This window comes from Ranitomeya variabilis, chromosome 3, assembly GCF_051348905.1.
Source record: "Ranitomeya variabilis isolate aRanVar5 chromosome 3, aRanVar5.hap1, whole genome shotgun sequence".
NCBI classification, from domain to species: domain Eukaryota; kingdom Metazoa; phylum Chordata; class Amphibia; order Anura; family Dendrobatidae; genus Ranitomeya; species Ranitomeya variabilis.
Window position 1 is genome coordinate 476,239,052 of NC_135234.1, and position 22,404 is coordinate 476,261,455.

General features: G+C 42.0%; 1 protein-coding gene across 3 annotated transcripts in view; it reads right to left on the reverse strand.

The window, feature by feature from the left end:
• Positions 1–22,404, reverse strand: part of DMD (dystrophin) — a 3,762,639-nt gene that overhangs the window by 3,367,222 nt on the left and 373,013 nt on the right. For all 3 annotated transcript variants that reach the window (XM_077296691.1, XM_077296689.1, XM_077296690.1), the window contains exon 2: positions 1,443–1,504. In XM_077296691.1, the coding sequence (XP_077152806.1) occupies positions 1,443–1,504 (62 nt within the window). The remainder of the gene's footprint in view (positions 1–1,442; positions 1,505–22,404) is intronic.

The following is a 22,404-nucleotide window of genomic DNA, read 5'->3' on the forward strand; positions in this document are numbered from 1 at the left end:
TGAACGATTCCATCAGAAAGAACGTCAGCGGTAAGTCAGCATCTATAAGTGTACTGTAATCACTTGTATGCTTTGTACGACTGGTATCCACCACTATATGGTCACTGTATGGCGGTAATATCAGTGTTGGCCTTTGTGGAGATGTTTTTTTACCTACAGCAGGATCATCTGCTGACGTTCTGCTACACCCACGATTAGAGTGCACCGCTATAGTTGTAATCAGGGGTTAGGGGCCCACTGAGAAGTTTCGCCCCCCCTGAGCTGAACCCCTAGCTACGCCTCTGTGTACAGCACAAGTTGGTAGTAGATCTATGGAGTGGACTCACGGAGTGAGCTTGCCCCATGCCTGGCAGGATTTGCCTCTAACAGCAGCTGTATTTAACCGTTTACCTGTTAAATGCTGCTATCAAACTCTGATAGTGGCATGACCAGCATATTGGCATGGGGCGTGTCATTCTATGCGCCCATTAATGCTCGTGGGGTGATTGCAGAGCACCGATGGGTTGTTATAATAGCTGGGTGTCTGCAGAAGAAGTATATGCCTGTCATTACAGAGCTCCTTTTGAAATCCAGCCTGTTCCTGGACTTTAAAGGAGGCTATGCTTGTTAGTATATGTAGCAGTACTGTGGAATTGCTGTGTACAATACAAGTGATCAAGTCCCCTAAAGGAACTAATAAATTCATTGAAAATTAAAACCTTGCTGACCATAAAAAAGTTTTTCCAAAAGTCACCTGCCTTTTCCCCATTAAAAATAATACAAAAATACACAAAAATAGTATAGCTGCATCCACAATGGTGTGGTCTAAAATATTTAAATAATTAACCCAATTTGAAAACACCATAAACAGACAAATACACAAAATTACAAAATTGTGTGTTTTTGGTCTCTACAGTACCACAAAAAAGTCATAAAACTATCAAAATATCATACTTATCCCAAAATGGTATCGATAAAAATATTGTCCTGCCTCGTAAAAAAATAAGTCCGCACGCAGCTCTATCGACCAAGAAATGAAAGTGTTGTGAGTCTCAAAAAATGTTGACACAGTAAAAAAAGTTTTTTTTTTTATTTCAGATTTTTTTCACTACAACAATAATGTGTTAGAATTTCATTTTTTCCACAAGTTCACCACAATTGGAGTTCTTTCATTGCTTTCCTGTACACGATGGGATAAAGTGAATTGAGTCACCAAAAAGTTAAACTTTTCTTGCAAAAAATGTCCTCAGATGTTTACGTGGACAGAAAAATTTAAAAGTCATGGCTTTTATGACAAGGGGAGGAAAAAACAGAAACAAAAAAGTGGAGATTGTCCATGCTGCAAAGGGGTTTGATGAATCAAAAATATGTTAAACTATATAGTCATTGTTATACAGTATATCTTCTTATAAAGTGATCAACCATGTTTACAGTAAAAATGTAGATATGAAAGTACTACTTACCTTTGCAAACTGAGCATTTATCCATTTCGTGAATGTTTTCCTTTGAACATCTTCTCTTTCATCTGAAAACATGAAAATAATACTGGACTTAGTTTAAGCAAATAAGTCAAATACAGCCTGGAATTAACAACAGTAAAGTAGTGCTGTTCCAATAAATTGTTTATAGAACAATAGCACAAGAAATGTAATATTTTTTTCCACCAAATTATGCTTGTTTCTTCATGGACAAGAAACATCTCCCTTCGTCTGCCGAGTCCTGAAGACATTATTCACTCAGAAACACAGCAAAAATTACACTTGCTCAAGATAAGACAGATTGCTCATTAACTAGGGGATCTGTTTTCAGTTTGTCTGGAAGTTTGTCAGAGGGAGAGTAGGAAGGAAAAGTAGACTGAAAAATAAACACAGATGTTGTTACTACTTTATAGATAAGTTTTTTTTCTTTGATCTCCGGGCTGGATGTACAGCTACAGACCTCAGTACTACTGTTTAATGTTCACATATTGAACTGAGGACCAGGGGGCATTCATTACAGATGGAAGAAAGGCAATTCCGACAATTAAACAGGAAAGGGTTCTTTACAATTAGAGCAGTCAGACTGTGGAATACCCTACCACACAGACACTATAACAGCTTTTAAAAAAGGGCTGGACGATTTCCTTGATACACATCACATTGTGGGTTCCAGGTAGATTAGTGATAAAATATATAGTTGGTAGAGAAAGGTTGAACTTGTGGACCTAGGTCTTTATTCAACCTATATAACTATGTAACTATGATGAGACCCTGATCATGTCCTATATTGAGACCAAAGAACAGGAATGTCACTGTGTCTTATGTAGCTGTGACTGAGAAGCAACCTGCTTTATTTCATTATATCTGCCTGACAAATAGGCCGAAAGCCATCTTGGCACATAAGATGCTGTCCACTGTATCTATGGGACTAGAACCTTATAAAACCTGCATGCATTTATAATATTACCCAACCACCCTACACATGGGCTATAAATGTTGAGTAGTAGAGGTGAGCATATCTTTAACATTTCAATTCACTGACTTTGATGAATTTTCACCAAAACTTTGATTAGATGCAAATTAGCTCAAATTAGCATGAATCTCAATACTGCAAAGGTTGTAATTGTTCAGGAAATTCAATTGGGGAGAGCTTACACTCTGAACCTTGCTGACCATAAGATCTTATACTCTACAGAAGAGAATGAGGACCCCGTTGATCTTATGTAGCATGAGAAGAAGACCGCATGTCTATAACAGCTTACACTCTACAGGCAAGAGAGAGAAAGTGGCCTCTGCTGGTCATAACAGCTTACACTCTACACAAGAGAGTGTGAGAGAGAGAGGAATCTGCTGACCATAACATCTTAAACTCTACAGGAGAGAGGGGATTGCCCAGTGACTCTGGAGATTGATATAACTGAGCCATACAAACTTTGCTCCTCTGAGAACTGCTTATTTTTGATGCCCAGGTACTGACTACAACTGCACAAGGTAGGATGATCTGTAATATGTTATCGTTGCAGGGCATTATGGGGAGCCCCATACGACAATGCAAAATGACATTAACCCACTCTCTGATGCTTCAGCAGTATGGGAAATTGTGTCAGCCAATTTTCTTTTGTTTTGTGAACTGCAAATCGATTCTCAAAATATTAAAATTTACTTGAAACTCTGCAGATAGATCTGCACATTAAAAGTTAGCAGTTGCTCATAAATATTTTTAATCTATACTACGTTTGCCTTTTCTCACCGGAGCCTCTCTGCATCCTTGGTATTGCGAGGTGCATTTACTTAGTGCTCAGCAATCCACCTGACCTAAAAATATGGTTGTTTGTCAACATGTGCTAAGGTGCTATTATCCTATTGTTTATTAATATATGCTATCTGTGCTGCCATCAATTTGTCACCCCAGTGCGAGTTCTATTTTATCTCACTAGAACCTGCATACATCCTGCAGTATATTGGTATAATTTAAGTAGGGCCTCATTTTTTGTGAAGTGTATGGGAAACATCTTAGCAGCTAATCTCCATGGAGCATCTCTGAAACAACTGAAAATTAGAAATGTTACCGGCAGAAAGATAAAATGATGAAATATGCAGTATATAAGTTTTATAATTGTGTTATGAAGTTATTCCTCATGCACACAAAATCAGAACTGGATTGACAGTGTGGATGAGAATATCATGCTCACCTGATAAGGCTGTGTGCTCAGGGCTTCTACTCTATTATACAGTGAGCTATAGTTTTCATATTCCTCTGGACCTTAGAATAATCAAAGTGAAGGTGTTGCTCTGCTCCTTTCATTACAATGTGCTTTCTACATCATACCCCCAGTGTCCTTGCTTATGTCCCTCTCTTTTAAAGTCCATACTGTTAGACTCATCAAACTCATCTCCATGCAATTGGCAAGTGTGCATTGCCCTCCAGGCAAACCCAACCAGTCACTGGATGACTTTGCAATCTAACTTCCACACTTCCTATTCTGTAACATTCTGACCCTCATCATTGGCTACTTTAACATCCCCATTGATAATTCATCTTTGAATCTGCTACTCGTCTTCTTTCTCTAAACTCCTTGCCTTTTACAGCTTCTCACGCAGAAAAATGGGAATCCACTGTACTTGATTTTTTTTGCTATGTTGCTCACTCGATGCCTTTGCCCTCTGGCCACAATTTTCTTTCTATATCTTTCAAGAACTCTTGCCCCACTCAGTACACTCCTACATACTACACATACAGCAATCTATGTGTCATCAATATCCAGAAACTTATAACAGTTCCAATCTCCTCCCTACCCTGTCCAGACTGAGCATTGTCACATTATAATAAGAAACTGGAAAGTGCACTGGATCAAGCAGCATTTACTGGGTATAAAAAAACCTGATACAGACTACAGCAGCTCTTACACATGCTGCAGACTCATTCTCTTCAGCATTGCTTGAACCCCCTTTCCTCACACACCTCTCCATCACTTTCCAGTTTTTCAACCTGTCACAGAAGAAGTTACCAGTCTCCTTGCTTCTTCTTGCCCTTTAACCAACACCAATGTCCCTATTTCCTCACATCTTCTTCAGTCCCTATCCCCGGCTGTCACTTCCACTTATTTAACGTATCTCTTTCTTCTCGCATCTATCCCTCCTCATACAAACATGCAATGATAAAATTTGACTTAAAAACATCTGCTAACTACAGACCAATTTCCAACTTCTCGTTCATCTCTAAACTACTCCTGAAACATTTTAGCCACTCCTGTCTAATCCGACATCTTTCAGAATACTCTCTTCTTGACGCTTTACAAACCAGTTTCTGCTCTTTAAATTTTACTGAACCTGCTTTTACTAATGTCTCTAATGATCTACCATTTACCCTAACAGCTAAATATAATGTTAACTACTCCCTGTTGACTCTCGTGGATTGCTTTACTACATTTGACTCTGTGGATCACCATCCCCTCCTGACTATTCGCCACTCTCTCAGCTTCAAATAAAGCTCTCTATTGGTTCTCTGCCTGCTTTCAGACTGCTCCTTTATAATTTGGTGGCTATTCTTTTCCTATTCCTCTTTTCTTTTAGGGTTCTTCAAGGTTCAGTCCTAGGCTCCCTCTTCTTTTGTCTGTACACTGACCAAATTGTCACAGAAGACAAAATTGTTATTGTTATTGATCTTATGGTTAGCCCCAGAAATTTTGTAAAGCATTTGTAACTTTCATTGAAATGTATTTTTACCAATACCCTTGAATTACTTTGTGTCCTGTAAAAATAAATAAATCTAAACATATTCATTTTATACAGCCTACCATATATATCCATTTCTGATCTATCTGCAAATGTCACAGCTGTTTTTGCAGAATGTTTTTTTTAATAAGGATCAGTGTTTGTAAAGTGGCAGCAAAGTCCTTAAATATATTGTTTAGTATAGTATAATATATTGTGTCACTTAAAACTGATACAAATACATCTATTTCTTTTTACTGTCACATCATAGTCAGAAATAAGTCTATAAATAGCTTAATTGGAGAGAACACTATTAAGCCTGTATGTTTATCTTGTGCCATTAACATTTTTGAAGGCACAAATTGAAATGAGTTTCTTTAATTTGCATCCTTTAATAGCTTGGAATGTTTGGATGATTATTTATCATATGAATTAGTATTAACGTAGCATAAAATGAAAAATATCTAAACAAATCAAAGACCTTGAATTTTGTATGCCACAATCTAATAGAAAAAGAACATTTCATGTCTATCCTTTTCCTTCCATGAATTATAATGCAGTTGATCTATATGCATTTCCATTTTTCATTTTCCAATAATAATAATAATAATATGCAATGGTAGGAGGATGGTGAGTCTTAGAACATGAATTCTTTTATGCTTATTTTTCTTGAAATTCAAGACATCAAAAAGACACCAATATGATTTGACATATTTATTGGTCAGTATTGAAAGGATGGATTATTATTGTATAATTGAGAATATAAGTGTTTTTTTTCTAAATCATACCTGAGTGGCATTTAATTTTAAATAATCTATCCTGTATATGTCATAATTTTGCAAATTTAGCTGCACACATAAGCTTCATTAACAACAAAAACATAGTTACATTATGTTTCTATCAGGACCAAAATACAGCCTTTTTTAAATTATTGTCTTCATGTCTACAGTATTTACACAAGACAATCCAATGATACGTGACATGATATGGGTTACCACAAATTATCCATAATATGTCACCAGCAGGAAGTATGGGCCATCTCTAAAACACTAAAATAGACAAATTAGAACACCTGCATGACACACATCAAAGTACTGAAAATATTAGGTAACATATGATGGGCAGACTATTATTTATAATATTCAAGAATTCCATAATAACAGGATTGATACCCACTAGATTGTCACATATCAAATGTAGTGCAAATATTGAAAAATGGGTCAAAAACTCTACCTGTAAAGTATACGCCTGTAAGTGTAATGTGTTAGTTTCCTGTTAGCAACAGTTTTGAGGGCTTTCTAGAGATTTCAATAAAAATAACTTCACAACATGGCATAAACATGGATTTATAAGGGATCAGTCATTTCAAATCAATCTGATCAGCTTCTGAGGAGGTAAGTTTCAGGCCGTACCAGGGTAAGGCCATGTATGTCATTTATCTGGACTTTTCCAAAGCATTCAACATTGTACCACATAAAAAGTTGGTATATAAAAAAGAACAATGGGACTAGTAGAAAACAAGTTTAATTCAGTTAACCCTAGAATGCGTGATGTAAAAGATCTACACTTTTACATAACGGGGGCCTTTTAGGATCCAAATCATATGTACAAAATATGTACATTTGTACATATGTACAAAATTATTGTATTCATGAAAAGAGGTCATTATAAAATCATAGTTTTGCCATTACAAAATTCACTAGTTTGAGAATATTGTTTAGAATTTTGGGCTCCAGTGAATGAGAAGGACATAGTTGAACCAGAATGGATGCAGAGAACAGTGAACAAAGTTATTAAGGGAATAGTTGAATAGTAATACCAAAACAGGCTATCAAATTTAGATTTATTCAGTTTAGAAAATCAATGGCTTAGGGGTGACCTAATTACAATGTACAGATACACTACCGTTCCAAATTTGGGGTCACCCAGGCAATGTTGTGTTTTCCATGAAAACTCATACTTTTATTAATCAAATGAGTTGCCAAATGAATTTAAAATCTAGTCCAGACATTGACAAGGTTCGAAAAAAAAGATTTTTATTTGAAATAATAATTTTCTCCTTCAAACTTTGCTTTTGCCGAAGAATGCTCCAGTTGCCAGTTGAGAACCTGTGGGGTGTCGATTTCTCAAACTACAGACTCTAATGTACTTGTCTTGTTGCTCAGTTGTGCAGCGGGGCCTACCACTTCTCTTTCTACTCTGGTTAGAGCCTGTTTGTGCTCTCCTCTGAAGGAAGTAGTACACACCTTTGTAGGAAATCTTCAGTTTCTTGGCAATTTTTCTCATGCAATAGCCTTCATTTCTAATAACAAGAATATACTGTCGAGTTTCACATAAAAGTTATTTTTTTTCTGGCCATTTTGAGAGTTTAATGGAACCAACAAATGTAATGCTCCAGATTCTCAACTAGCTCAAAGGAAGGTCAGGTTATAGCTTCTCTAATCAGCCAAACTGTTTTCAGATGTGCTAACATACTTGCACAAGGGTTTTCAAAGGTATTCTAACCATCTATTAGCCTTTTAACTCAGTTATCAAACATAAAGTACCATAAGAACACTGGAGTGATGGTTGTTGGAAATGGGCCTCTATACACCTATGAAGATATTGCATTACAAACCAGACGTTTGCAGCTAGAATAGTCATTTACCACATTAACAATGTATAGGGTGTATTTCTGAATCATGTAATGTTAGCTTCATTGGAAAAAACTGTGCTTTTCTTTCAAAAATAGCGACATTTCTAAGTGACCCTAAACTTTTAAACGGTAATGTACACTGTGTTCAAAATTATTACGCAAATTGGATTTAAGTGTCATAAAGATTTAATTGCTTTGTTTTTCAAATAAACTCGTGGATGGTATTGTGTCTCAGGGCTCAATGGATCACTGAAATCAATCTTAAACACATGTGATAATTAGTTTTCCAGGTGATTCTAACTAAGGGAAAACTACTTAAAAATGATGTTCCACATTATTAAACAGGCCACAGGTTTCAAGCAATATGGGAAATAAAAAGGATCTCTCTGCTGCTGAAAAGCGTTAAATAGTGCAATGCCTTGGACAAGGTATGAAAAAATTAGATATTTCACGAAAAATTAAGAGTGATCATCATACTATGAAGAGATTTGTGACTGAAACAGAGCACAGACAGAGTTAATGCAGATAAAAGCATAATGAGGAAGGCTTCTGACAGACAAATTCATTGGATTAAGAGAGCAGCTGCCAAAATACCATTACAAAGCAGCTAACAGTTATTTGAAGCTGCTGGTGCCTCTGAAGTCCCTTGAACCTCAAGGTGTAGGATCCTTAAAAGGCTTGCTGTGGTGCATAAACCTACTATTCGGCCACTCCTAAACAGTGTTCACAAGCAGAAATGGTTGCAGTGGGCCCAGACATACATGAAGACTAATTTTCAAACAGTCTTGTTTACTGATGAGTGTCGAGCAACCCTGGATGGTCCAGATGGATGGAGTAGTGGATGATTGGTGGATGGCCACCATGTCCCAACAAGGCTGTGACATCAGCAAGGAGGTGGAGGAGTCATGTTTTGGGTCGGAATCATGGGGAAACAGCTGGTAGGACCCTTTAAGGTTCCTGAAGGTGTGAAAATGACCTCTGCAAAGTAAATAGAGTTTCTGACTGACAACTTTCTTCATTGGTCTAAAAAGCAGAAACATGCCTTCAGGAGCAAAATCATCTTCATGTATGACAATACACCATCTCATGCTGCAAAGAATACCTCTGAGTCATTGGCTGCTATGAGCATTGTCATGATCTCAATGGCAAGAGATCATAGCATCAGCATATATAGGAACTAGCTCTTGGAAGATGGAAACTGAGCTGACCATGAACTAAACCTAACGCACAACTAGCAGTGGCCGGGTAGCATGCCTACGTTGATTCTAGATGCCCAGCACCAGCCGGAGGACTAAATAAAACTAGCAGAGGAAAATATTAGTCCTAGCTCACCTCTAGAGAAATACCCCGAAAGGAGACAGAGGCCCCCCACATGTATTGGCGGTGAATAAAGATGAAATAACAAACGTAGTATGAAAATAGGTTTAGCAAATTTGAGGTCCACTTACTACATAGCAGAAGACAGAAAGGACACTTTCATGGTCAGCTAAAAACCCTATCAAAACACCATCCAGAAATTACTTTAAAACTCTGGCATTAACTCATAACACCAGAGTGGCAATTCCTGTTCACAAGAGCTTTCCAGACACAGTAACGAAACTACAGCTGTGAACTGGAACAAAAATGCAAAAACAAACATGGACAAGAGTCCAACTTATCTAGTAGTTGTCTAGAAGCAGGAACAAGCACAGAGAGGCTTCTGATAACATTGTTGACCGGCAAGAAACTAACAGAGCAGCAAGGTTATATAGCGACTCCCACATCTTGATGGGAACAGGTGAACAGAGAAGATGAAGACACCAGTTCAATTCCACCAGTAGCCACCGGGGGAGCCCAGAATCCAAATTCACAACAGTACCCCCCCCTCAAGGAGGGGGCACCGAACCCTCACCAGAACCACCAGGGCGATCAGGATGGGCTCTATGAAAGGCACGAACCAGATCAGAGGCATGAACATCAGATGCATTCACCCAAGAATTATCCTCCTGGCCGTATCCCTTCCACTTGACCAGATACTGGAGTCTCCGTCTGGAAACACGAGAATCTAAGATTTTCTCCACAACGTACTCCAACTCACCCTCAACCAACACCGGAGCAGGAGGCTCAACGGAAGGCACAACTGGTACCTCATACCTGCGCAATAATGACCGATGAAAAACGTTATGAATAGAAAAGGATGCAGGAAGGTCCAAACGGAAGGAAACAGGGTTAAGAATCTCCAATATCTTATACGGGCCGATGAACCGAGGCTTAAACTTAGGAGAAGAGACCCTCATAGGGACAAAACGAGAAGACAACCACACCAAGTCCCCAACACGAAGACGAGGACCAACACGACGACGGCGGTTAGCAAAAAGCTGAGTCTTCTCCTGGGACAACCTCAAATTGTCCACCACCTGCCCCCAGATCTGATGCAATCTCTCCACCACAGCATCCACTCCAGGACAATCCGAAGATTCCACCTGACCAGAGGAAAATCGAGGATGAAACCCCGAATTACAGAAAAACGGGGACACCAAAGTGGCAGAGCTGGCCCGATTATTGAGAGCGAACTCCGCCAATGGCAAAAAAGCAACCCAATCATCCTGGTCAGCAGACACAAAACACCTCAGATATGTCTCCAGGGTCTGATTAATCCGCTCAGTCTGGCCATTCGTCTGAGGATGGAAAGCGGACGAAAAAGATAAATCTATGCCCATCCTAGCACAGAATGCCCGCCAAAATCTAGACACGAATTGGGTCCCTCTGTCAGAAACGATATTCTCAGGAATACCATGCAAACGAACAACATTTTGAAAAAACAGAGGAACCAACTCGGAAGAAGAAGGCAACTTGGGCAGAGGAACCAAATGGACCATCTTAGAGAAACGGTCACACACCACCCAGATGACAGACATCTTCTGAGAAACAGGCAGATCTGAAATAAAATCCATCGAGATGTGCGTCCAAGGCCTCTTAGGAATAGGCAAGGGCAACAACAATCCACTAGCCCGAGAACAACAAGGCTTGGCCCGAGCACAAACGTCACAAGACTGCACAAAGCCTCGCACATCTCGTGACAGGGAAGGCCACCAGAAGGACCTTGCCACCAAATCCCTGGTACCAAAAATGCCAGGATGACCTGCCAACGCAGAAGAATGAACCTCAGAGATGACTCTACTGGTCCAATCATCAGGAACAAACAGTTTATCAGGTGGGCAACGATCAGGTCTATCCGCCTGAAACTCCTGCAAGGCCCGCCGCAGGTCTGGAGAAACGGCTGACAATACCACTCCATCCTTAAGGATACCTGTGGGCTCAGAGTTACCAGGCGAGTCAGGCTCAAAACTCCTAGAAAGGGCATCCGCCTTAACATTCTTAGAACCCGGTAGGTATGACACCACAAAATTAAACCGAGAGAAAAATAATGACCAGCGCGCCTGTCTAGGATTCAGGCGCCTGGCGGTCTCAAGATAAACCAAATTTTTGTGGTCAGTCAATACCACCACCTGATGTCTGGCCCCCTCAAGCCAATGGCGCCACTCCTCAAAAGCCCACTTCATGGCCAAAAGCTCCCGATTCCCAACATCATAATTCCGCTCAGCGGGCGAAAATTTACGGGAAAAGAAGGCACAAGGCCTCATCACGGAGCAATCAGAACTTTTCTGCGACAACACTGCCCCAGCTCCGATCTCAGAAGCGTCGACCTCAACCTGAAAAGGTAGAGCAACATCAGGCTGACGCAACACAGGGGCAGAGGAAAAACGGCGCTTAAGCTCCCGAAAGGCCTCCACAGCATCAGGGGACCAATCAGCAACATCAGCACCCTTCTTAGTCAAATCGGTCAATGGCTTAGCAATATCCGAAAAACCAGCAATAAATCGACGATAAAAGTTAGCAAAGCCCAAAAATTTCTGAAGACTCTTAAGAGAAGAGGGCTGCGTCCAATCACAAATAGCTTGAACCTTGACAGGATCCATTTCAATGGAAGAGGGGGAAAAAATATATCCCAAAAAGGAAATCCTCTGTACCCCAAAAACACACTTAGAACCCTTCACACACAAAGAATTAGACCGCAAAACCTGAAAAACCCTCCTGACTTGCTGGACATGAGAGTCCCAGTCATCCGAAAAAATCAGAATATCATCCAGATACACAATCATAAATTTATCCAAATAATCGCGAAAAATATCATGCATAAAGGACTGGAAAACTGACGGAGCATTTGAAAGACCAAAAGGCATCACTAAATACTCAAAGTGGCCCTCGGGCGTATTAAATGCGGTTTTCCACTCATCCCCCTGCCTGATTCGCACCAAATTATACGCCCCACGAAGGTCAATCTTAGAGAACCACTTGGCCCCCTTTATGCGAGCAAACAAATCAGTCAGCAACGGCAATGGGTATTGATATTTAACAGTGATTTTATTCAAAAGCCGATAATCAATACATGGTCTCAAAGAGCCGTCTTTTTTTGACACAAAGAAAAAACCGGCTCCTAAGGGAGATGACGATGGACGAATATGTCCCTTTTCCAAGGACTCCTTTATATATTCACGCATAGCAGCGTGTTCAGGCACAGACAGATTAAATAAACGACCCTTTGGGTATTTACTACCCGGGATTAAATCTATGGCACAATCGCACTCTCGGTGCGGAGGTAACGAACCAAGCTTGGATTCTTCAAAGACGTCACGATAGTCAGACAGGAACTCAGGAATTTCAGAGGGAATAGATGATGAAATGGAAACCACAGGTACATCCCCATGAGCCCCCTTACATCCCCAGCTCAACACAGACATAGCTTTCCAGTCGAGGACTGGGTTGTGAGATTGCAGCCAAGGCAATCCTAGCACCAAATCATCATGTAGATTATACAGCACCAGAAAGCGAATAATCTCCTGGTGATCCGGATTAATACGCATAGTTACTTGTGTCCAGTATTGTGGTTTATTATTAGCCAATGGGGTGGAGTCAATCCCCTTCAGAGGAATAGGAGTCTCCAAAGGCTCTAAATCATACCCACAGCGTTTGGCAAAGGACCAATCCATAAGACTCAAAGCGGCGCCAGAGTCGACATAGGCGTCCGTGGTAATAGATGACAAAGAGCAAATCAGGGTCACAGATAGAATAAACTTAGACGGTAAGGTGCAAATGGAAACAGATTTACCAAGCTTTTTAGTGCGCTTAGAGCATGCTGATATAACATGAGTAGAATCACCACAATAGAAACACAACCCATTTTTCCGTCTAAAATTCTGCCGCTCGCTTCGGGACAGAATTCTATCACACTGCATACTCTCTGGCGATTTCTCAGTGGACACCGCCAGATGGTGCACTGGTTTGCGCTCCCGCAAACGCCTATCGATCTGAATAGCCATTGTCATGGACTCATTCAGACCCGCAGGCACAGGGAACCCCACCATAACATCCTTAATGGCATCAGAGAGACCCTCTCTGAAAGTCGCCGCCAGGGCGCACTCATTCCACTGAGTAAGCACAGACCATTTACGGAATCTTTGGCAGTAAATTTCCGCTTCATCTTGCCCCTGAGATAGGGACATCAAAGTTTTTTCTGCCTGAAGCTCCAAATGAGGTTCGTCATAAAGCAACCCCAAGGCCAGAAAAAACGCATCCACATTGAGCAACGCAGGATCCCCTGGTGTCAATGAAAAAGCCCAGTCTTGAGGGTCGCCCCGGAGCAAGGAAATCACAATCCTGACCTGCTGTGCAGGATCTCCGGCAGAGCGAGATTTCAGGGACAAAAATAATTTGCAATTATTTCGAAAATTCTGAAACCCAGATCTATTCCCCGAGAAAAATTCCGGCAAAGGAATTCTCGGCTCAGATACAGGTGCATGACAAACAAAATCTTGCAAATTTTGTACCTTCGTGGCGAGATTATTCAAACCTGCAGTTACACTCTGAAGATCCATTGCAAACAGGTGAACACAGAGCCATTCAAAGGAGAGAAAAAAAAAAAAAAAAAAATTTCAGCAGACTACTTATTTCTCTCCTTTCTCAGCCAAGGATTTTAACCCTTTAGTGGGCCGGTCAAACTGTCATGATCTCAATGGCAAGAGATCATAGCATCAGCATATATAGGAACTAGCTCTTGGAAGATGGAAACTGAGCTGACCATGAACTAAACCTAACGCACAACTAGCAGTGGCCGGGTAGCATGCCTACGTTGATTCTAGATGCCCAGCACCAGCCGGAGGACTAAATAAAACTAGCAGAGGAAAATATTAGTCCTAGCTCACCTCTAGAGAAATACCCCAAAAGGAGACAGAGGCCCCCCACATGTATTGGCGGTGAATAAAGATGAAATAACAAACGTAGTATGAAAATAGGTTTAGCAAATTTGAGGTCCACTTACTACATAGCAGAAGACAGAAAGGACACTTTCATGGTCAGCTAAAAACCCTATCAAAACACCATCCAGAAATTACTTTAAAGCTCTGGCATTAACTCATAACACCAGAGTGGCAATTCCTGTTCACAAGAGCTTTCCAGACACAGTAACGAAACTACAGCTGTGAACTGGAACAAAAATGCAAAAACAAACATGGACAAGAGTCCAACTTATCTAGTAGTTGTCTAGAAGCAGGAACAAGCACAGAGAGGCTTCTGATAACATTGTTGACCGGCAAGAAACTAACAGAGCAGCAAGGTTATATAGCGACTCCCACATCTTGATGGGAACAGGTGAACAGAGAAGATGAAGACACCAGTTCAATTCCACCAGTAGCCACCGGGGGAGCCCAGAATCCAAATTCACAACAGAGCATAAAAGGAGATAAACTCATGGTGTGGCGACCATCTTCCCCTGACCTCAACCCTATAAAGAACCTTTGGAGTATCATCAAGCAAAAGATTTATGAGGGTGGAAGGCAGCTCTGGGAGGCTATTCTGACTTCATGCAAAGAAATACAAGCAGAAACTCTCCAAAATCTCACAAGTTCAATGGATGCAAGAATTGTGAAGGTGATATCAAAGAAGGGTTCCTATGTTAACATGTAACTTGGCCTGTTAGGATGTTTTGGAGTTAATAGCTTTTATGTTCAGTGAATGTGACCTCCTAATGCTGCAAATTCCACAAATAAGCATTTTCAGTTCTTTAAAACATATCAAATGTTTAGAAATTCTATTGCGCCTAATAATTTTGAACAGTGCATTTTGAGTTTTTATTCATTTTGGAGACTATACTGTAATCATTGGGAGGTTTCTTCAATAAAATTCGATGTATACTCTAATGGGTGATGACTTTTATTAGACTGACTGTCATTTGCACAGACCATTTAGGAAAATCCGAGAAAAATGTCATTTGCATAATAATTTGGAACATGGTGTATATGAATGGAAATGGACAGTACAGAGATCTTTCTTCAAAAGATCCTAAAATCCCTCCAAGAATAATATCTGCAAAGAGTTTGTATGTTCTCCGTATGTTTGGGTTTCCTTCGGGTACTCTGGTTTCTTTCCACACTCCAAAGACATACTGATAGGGAATTTAGAATGAGTACTTCAGTGAGGACAGTGATGATGAGGTCTGTAAAGTGCTGTGAAATATGATGGCAAAATATAAATAAGTAAGATAAATAAAATTAAATATGTTGAACATGATGGACTCGTATATACTTTCAACCTTAAACCTATGCAACCTTGTCAGACTAGTTTCCTATCTCCAGCAGGATGGAATACTCATAACCAGCAATATTTTATTAAATATTTTTCAAGAATGGCATTCAGGCTCTTCTTTAGTCTTTTTAGCTAATCAACAATTGCAAAATCTTGTACCAGAGAATTAGAATTTTATAACCGATTGATTCATTAATTCATGTATTTATTATTGATGTATTTTCACAGTTGTCTTTTTTAAATTATTATATAGATTTGATCATTTGTCCATTTATTAAAACGAATAGTTGCTCACTATGTAATTTTAAACCTTGCATAAAGGATAAACTAACTTTTGAGAAACATTTTATAAGGCAAATACTGTATCATCTAAATACCGTTCTGGCACTGCAGATTGCTGTCATCAATTATAAGTTAGACATAAACTTGTCTTTTTGTCTAATATATAAGATACTGAATAAAGCTAAATCTCTCAAGCAAAGAAGCTGCTTAAGGAAAAGATGCTGTATGTCATGTAAATGCCAGGTTTTTATCCATCCACATTTTATATCTAGAGACTTATTTTAAATTTCCTGTAAAGCTTGCACTTAGGGTTGAGCGAAACGGATCAAACATTTTCAAAAGTTGCCGACTTTTGGCAAAGTCGGGTTTCGTGAAACCCGACCCGATCCCAGCGTGGGATCGGCCACGTGGTCGGCGATCTTCGCACCAAAGTAGCATTTCGTATGACGCTTTCAGTGCCTTTTCTCAGCCAATGAAGGTGGATGCAGAGTGTGGGCAGCGTGATGACATAGTTCTCGGTCCCCACCATCTTAGAGAAGGGCATGGCAGTGATTGGCTTGCTCTCTGTGGCGTCACAGGGGCTATAAAAGGGCGTGCACGCCGACCGCCATCTTACTGCTGCCGAGCTGAGCATAGGGAGAGGTTGCTGCCGCTTCGTCAGAAGCAGGGATAGCGTTAGGCAGGGTACATTAACCCCCAAACCGCTTGTGCTGTAGCGATTTCCACTGTCCAACACCACCTTTTCTTTGCAGGGTCAGTGGAGGCTAGATTTCTCTTCATCAGCTCTGTAGCTTATTGAGCTGCCCTAGAAGGCTCCCTGATAGCTGCATTGCTGTTTATACGCTGCTGTGCAAACCAACTGCTTTTTTAAAAGCACAAATCCTGTTGCTCCTTCCTTTCTGCACAGCTATCTTGTTTGTTTGTCCACACTTTTTGTGTGCAGCAGTCCTTTTTATTGCTGCCTGCCATACTTTATTGTAGGGAGATAGTAATTGTAGTACAGTCCCTTTTATTTTTTTTTATATATCTTCCAGCCACTTTCTGCCCCTGAAACTGTGTCGTGTAAAACAGTGGGCCTGTATTTTTCTGCACTGTCCCACACCTGAAAAGGGAGATTAATATTGCCAATCAGTGCATCTGTGCCAGTCGTGTCTGTGGTATCTCTGTCAGTCATTTTGTGCCACAGAAACTATACTGTAATATAGTGGGACTGATTTATTCACTAGTCTCCCATTTAAAAAAAATAAATAAAGGGAGAATAATATTGCCAAATCTGTGCATCTGTGCCAGTCTTGTCTGTGGTATCTCTGTCAGTCATTTTGTGCCACAGAAACTATGCTGTCATACATTGGGCCTGACTTATTCACTAGTCTCCCGTTTAAAAAAAATAAATAAAGGGAGAATAATATTGCCAAATCTGTGCATCTGTGCCAGTCTTGTCTGCGGTATCTCTGTCAGTCATTTTGTGCCACAGAAACTATACTGTCATACATTGGGCCTAATTTATTCACTAGTCTCCCCCCAAAAAATAAAAATAAAGGGAGAATAATATTGCCAAATCTGCGCATCTGTGCCAGTCGTGTCTGTGGTATCTCTGTCAGTCATTTTGTGCCACAGAAACTATAGTGTCATACATTGGGCCTGATTTATTCACTAGTCTCCCCCAAAAAATAAAAATAAAGGGAGAATAATATTGCCAAATCTGTGCATCTGTGCCAGTCTTGTCTGTGGTATCTCTGTCAGTCATTTTGTGCCACAGAAACTATACTGTCATACATCGGGCCTGACTTATTCACTAGTCTCCCATTTAAAAAATAAATAAATAAAGGGAGAATAATATTGCCAAATCTGTGCATCTGTGCCAGTCTTGTCTGCGGTATCTCTGTCAGTCATTTTGTGCCACAGAAACTATACTGTAATATAGTGGGCCTGATTTATTCAGCACTCACCCACACATAAAAAGACAGATTTATATTCACAACAAGTTAACATACACCTTCTACCTTGTTTTTCAGTACCATATAACAGTTGTTAGTTTGGTTACATTTTCCCAAGAATGAGGAAGGCTGGTGGAAGAGGCCGTGGGCGGTCATTGCCATCTGGTAATGCTGATGGTGGTGGTGGTGGTGCTGGTGGAGCATCGGGTGGGGGAGGGAAAATCAAAATAGCACCTAAGTCTTGAGTTGTGTAGCCAGCGTCATCGTCCGGCTACACAAGGCCTCGAACGCTACCTTTTCTGGGAGTAGGAAAACCGCTGTTAAAGCCGGAGCAGCAGGAAAAAAGTTTTGGCTTTCCTTGCTGACTCTGCCTCTAGCTCTTTCGCCTCCTCTTCGGATAGTTCAAAATTGAAAAGTAGCCAGTCATCGGTGGATGCTCCCGGTCAGGAACAAGTTGATTCCTTGTGTCCTTCCCCCAAAACAACAGTGAAGGATGCGTCAGGCGACACAACAGTTTACTCCATTGAGCTATTTACACATACGGTGCCTGGGTTAGAAAGGGAAATAGTTAACAGCCCACTGGAAGATGATTCGGACATGGAGTGCACTGATGCACAGCCACAGCTAGATTGTCATGCTGTTCCATCGACTAACATAACTACATTGCCCTCGCAGTGTACTGAGCCAGAAACTGACCCTGATGAGACGATGGTGCCCATTCCCGAACGTTATAGCACCTTACACGGTGACACAGAGATAGCTGAACATGAGATTGAAGAGGAGGTGATAGATGACCCAGTTGTTGACCAAGATTGGCAGCCATTGGGGGAAGAGGGTGCCACTGGCAGTAGCTCAGAAGCGGAGGAGGAGGATCGGCAGCAGCCATCTACATCACATTTGCATTCATCTGGCAGGCCCGTCTCTGGCCAAAAAAGTTTGGCAAAACCAAAACCATTTTTCGGACAGCGTGGCCATCCGGTTAAAGTAGCACAGTGTGCAAAGCCTGAAAAGGTATGCAATAGTAGGAAGAGTGCATTCTGGCAATTTTTTAACCAAGATCCGAATGATCAGTGCAAAGTGATCTGTAAGAAATGCTCAAGGACATTTAGCAGAGGTCAGAATGTCAAAAGTTTAAATACAACTTGCATGCATCGACATTTAACCACCATGCACTTGCAAGCCTGGACTAGCTACCAAATGTCCCGTAATGTTGTTGCACCCGCTCACAAAGAAGCTAGTCAGCAACGCTACATTCCTTCCCTCACTGTAAGCCCACCGGTTAGAACAACAACAGCAGCAAATGTGGAGGTGTCGTTGCTAGGGCAAAGCAGTCAGGGAATCACAAGTTTATTGGTAGGAAACACAGCATGTAGGCCTACATCGAGAATACCATCACCAACCCTCTCTCAATCCGCCATGTCCACCACCACCACCACCGCAAGTCCCACCACATGCACCCCGCCAGTCCAGCTCACCCTCCAAGAGACTATCATTAGGAAAAGAAAGTACTCACCCTCTCATCCGTGTACACAGGGTTTGAACGCCCACATTCCTAGACTTATATCATTAGAGATGATGCCCTACCGCTTGGTTGAAAGTGAAGCTTTCAAAGCCTTGATGGCCTACGCAGTACCATGCTATGAGCTCCCCAGTCGACACTTCTTTTCGAGAAAAGCCATCCCAGCCCTCCACCAGCATGTCAAGGACCGCAATTTCCATGCACTGAGGCAATCAGTCAGTAGAAAGGTGCACCTCACAACTGATGCATGAACCAGTAGGCATGGTAAGGGACATTACGTGTCCATCACGGCACACTGGGTTAATGTGGTGGATGCAGGGTCCACAGGGGACAGCCACAGTGGGACAGTTCTGCCTAGCCCACGGTCTAGGAAACAGTTGGCTGTAGGCGTTTGCCACCCCTCCTCCTCCTTTTCCAGCCAAAGTGAAAGCTCATCCACAGAGCGCAGTTGCACGACCACTCCATCCGCAGCTGCCAGTGTTGCACACGAGGTGTCCCATTATGGAACAGCTAGTGGTAAGCGTCAGCAGGCTGTGTTGGAAATGAAGTGCTTGGGTGACAAAAGACACACCGCGGAAGTTCTGGCCGAGTTCTTGCAGCAAGAAACTCAGTCATGGCTGGGCAGTGTACATCTTGAGGCAGGCAAGGTAGTCAGTGATAACGGGAGGAATTTTATGGCTGCCATAGCCCTTTCAGAACTGAAACACATACCTTGCCTGGCTCACACCTTGAACCTGGTGGTGCAGTGCTTCCTGAAAAGTTATCCGGGGTTACCAGCCCTGCTCCTCAAGGTGCTACGACTTTGCTCTCACATCCGCCATTCGCCTGTACACTCCAGCCATATGCAGAACCATCAGCTATCGTTGAAGCTTCCCCAGCACCGCTTAATAATTGACATTGCAACAAGGTGGAACTCTACACTGCACATGCTTCAGAGGCTGTGTGAACAGAGGCGTGCTGTCATGCATTTGTGGGAGGATACACATACACGGGCAGGCAGTTGGATGGCAGACATGGAGTTGTCTGCTGTGCAGTGGTCGAAGCTCCAAGACCTCTGTCAAGTCCTTCAGTGTTTTGAGGAATGCACATGGCTGGTCAGTGCGGACGACGCCATCATAAGCATGAGCATTCCACTAAAGCGTCTGCTGATGCAAAGTTTGACGCACATTAAGGAGCAGGCGTCTGCAGCCGAGGAGGAGGGAAGCCTTGATGACAGTCAGCCATTGTGCGCTCAGGGAAGTCTCGGGGACGAGGTTGCGGATGAAGAGGAGGAGGGGGAGTAAGTTGGGGATAATTATTTATGGGAGGAGGAAGCATCTCAGGGGGGAATAGAAAGTGTTGGTGGTGCAAGGTCAGGTACAGGTTTTTTGCGGGAGACAAGTGATGTGGATTTGCCAGAAAGTGCTCCTCAACCCAGCACAAGCATTGATTTGACACCTGGAACATTGGCCCACATGGCTGATTATGCCTTGCGCATCCTAAAAAGGGACCCCTGCATTATCAAAATGATGACCGATGACGATTACTGGTTGGTCTGCCTCCTGGATCCACGCTATAAAGGGAAATTGCAAAATATCATGCCACATGAGAACCTTGAGCAAATATTGGCTACTAAAGAAGCAACTCTTGTAGACCGTTTGGTTCAGGCATTCCCAGCACACAGTGGCGGTGATGGTTCTCACACGAGCTGCAGGGGGCAACATGCAAGAGGTGTTAGAGGGGCACAAATCAAGTGGCATTGGACAGAGGGGTTTTATGACCAGGTTGTGGACTGATTTCGCAATGACCGCAGACACGACAGGTACTGCAGCATCAATTCAAAGTGACAGGAGACAACATTTGTCCAGTATGGTTACTAACTATTTTTCCTCCCTTATCGATGTTCTCCCTCACACGTCATTCCCCTTTGATTACTGGGCATCTAAAATAGACACCTGACCTGAATTGGCAGAATATGCATTACAGGAGCTCGCTTGCCCAGCTGCTAGCGTGCTATCAGAAAGAGTATTCAGTGCTGCTGGTTCAATACTGACCAAAAAAGGACTCGTCTGGCTACCCAAAATGTTGATGATCTAACCTTCATTAAAATGAACCAATCATGGATTTCTAATTATTTTGCCCCACCTTTCCCTGATGACACCTAGCTTTCCTGTAAAAAGGTCTTGCTTTTGGACTCGTCTTACTGACTGCTCCAATTTCTCCATTTGCAGCTGCTGTATGTCCACCATAGGCCTTTTTTACACCTCCCTAAATGGGCTGACTCCACCCACAGAGCCGTGGTCACCATTTGGCGAAAGCACCCGTGCGAGTGCCGTTTGACTAAACAGGTGGGTGTGCCCACTTTTTGGCGACGGCACTGGCACAGGGTCCCTCATAGTACAATGAAGTGTCTCTGGCAGTGGTGGTGCACACCCAACTTCAGACACACCATCGTAACATGAGGGGCCCTGGGCCAGTACCACCGCCCACGAGAGAGTGTTCCCCCAGCTCAAACAGTGCTATACCACTTGCAAAATTACCTCTCACTGCTCCACCACTGTTTAGTCTGTGCTGTTAAATTATTCAATGGCAATGCCAATACCAATTTGTTGACATGATTGTTGATAGTAAAAATAGTCAGGGGCCCTGCCCTACATTTACACCAGTTAATACTTTGCGCCAACTACCGCTGTCTGCAAGTCAGCAGAGGAGCCCACCCCTGTACCTAGGTATGCCACCTGTTTATTTGTGATTTTTTTGGGGGGCCAGACATTAACCTCACTTTATTATTTTGGCCTACTAACTGTGTCAGACACTCCTTACAGATGTCCTCCACTGAACAAAGCTAGGCCGCCTGCGTACTCCTGTAACCTATTTTAACTGCATTTTGCCTATTACTTTTTTGGCCCTACTAACTGTGTCTGCCCCTCCTTGCAATCATCCTCCGCTGACCACACCAATGCTGCCTGTGTAACCCTGTAACCTATTTAACCCTGCATAGGGACAACATTTTTATTTTAGGCCTAGTAAGTCTGTCTGCGGTCCCTCCTTGAAATCGTCCTCCGCTGACCACACCAATGCTGCCTGTGTAACCCTGTAACCTATTTAAACCTGCATAGAGCCTACTTTTTTATTTTAGGCCTAGTAAGTCTGCGCCACTCCTTCCAATTGTCCTCCGCTGACCACACCAATGCTGCCTGTGTACGCCTGTAACCTTTTTTAAACTGCATTAAGCCAACTTTTTTGTTTAAGGCCTACTAC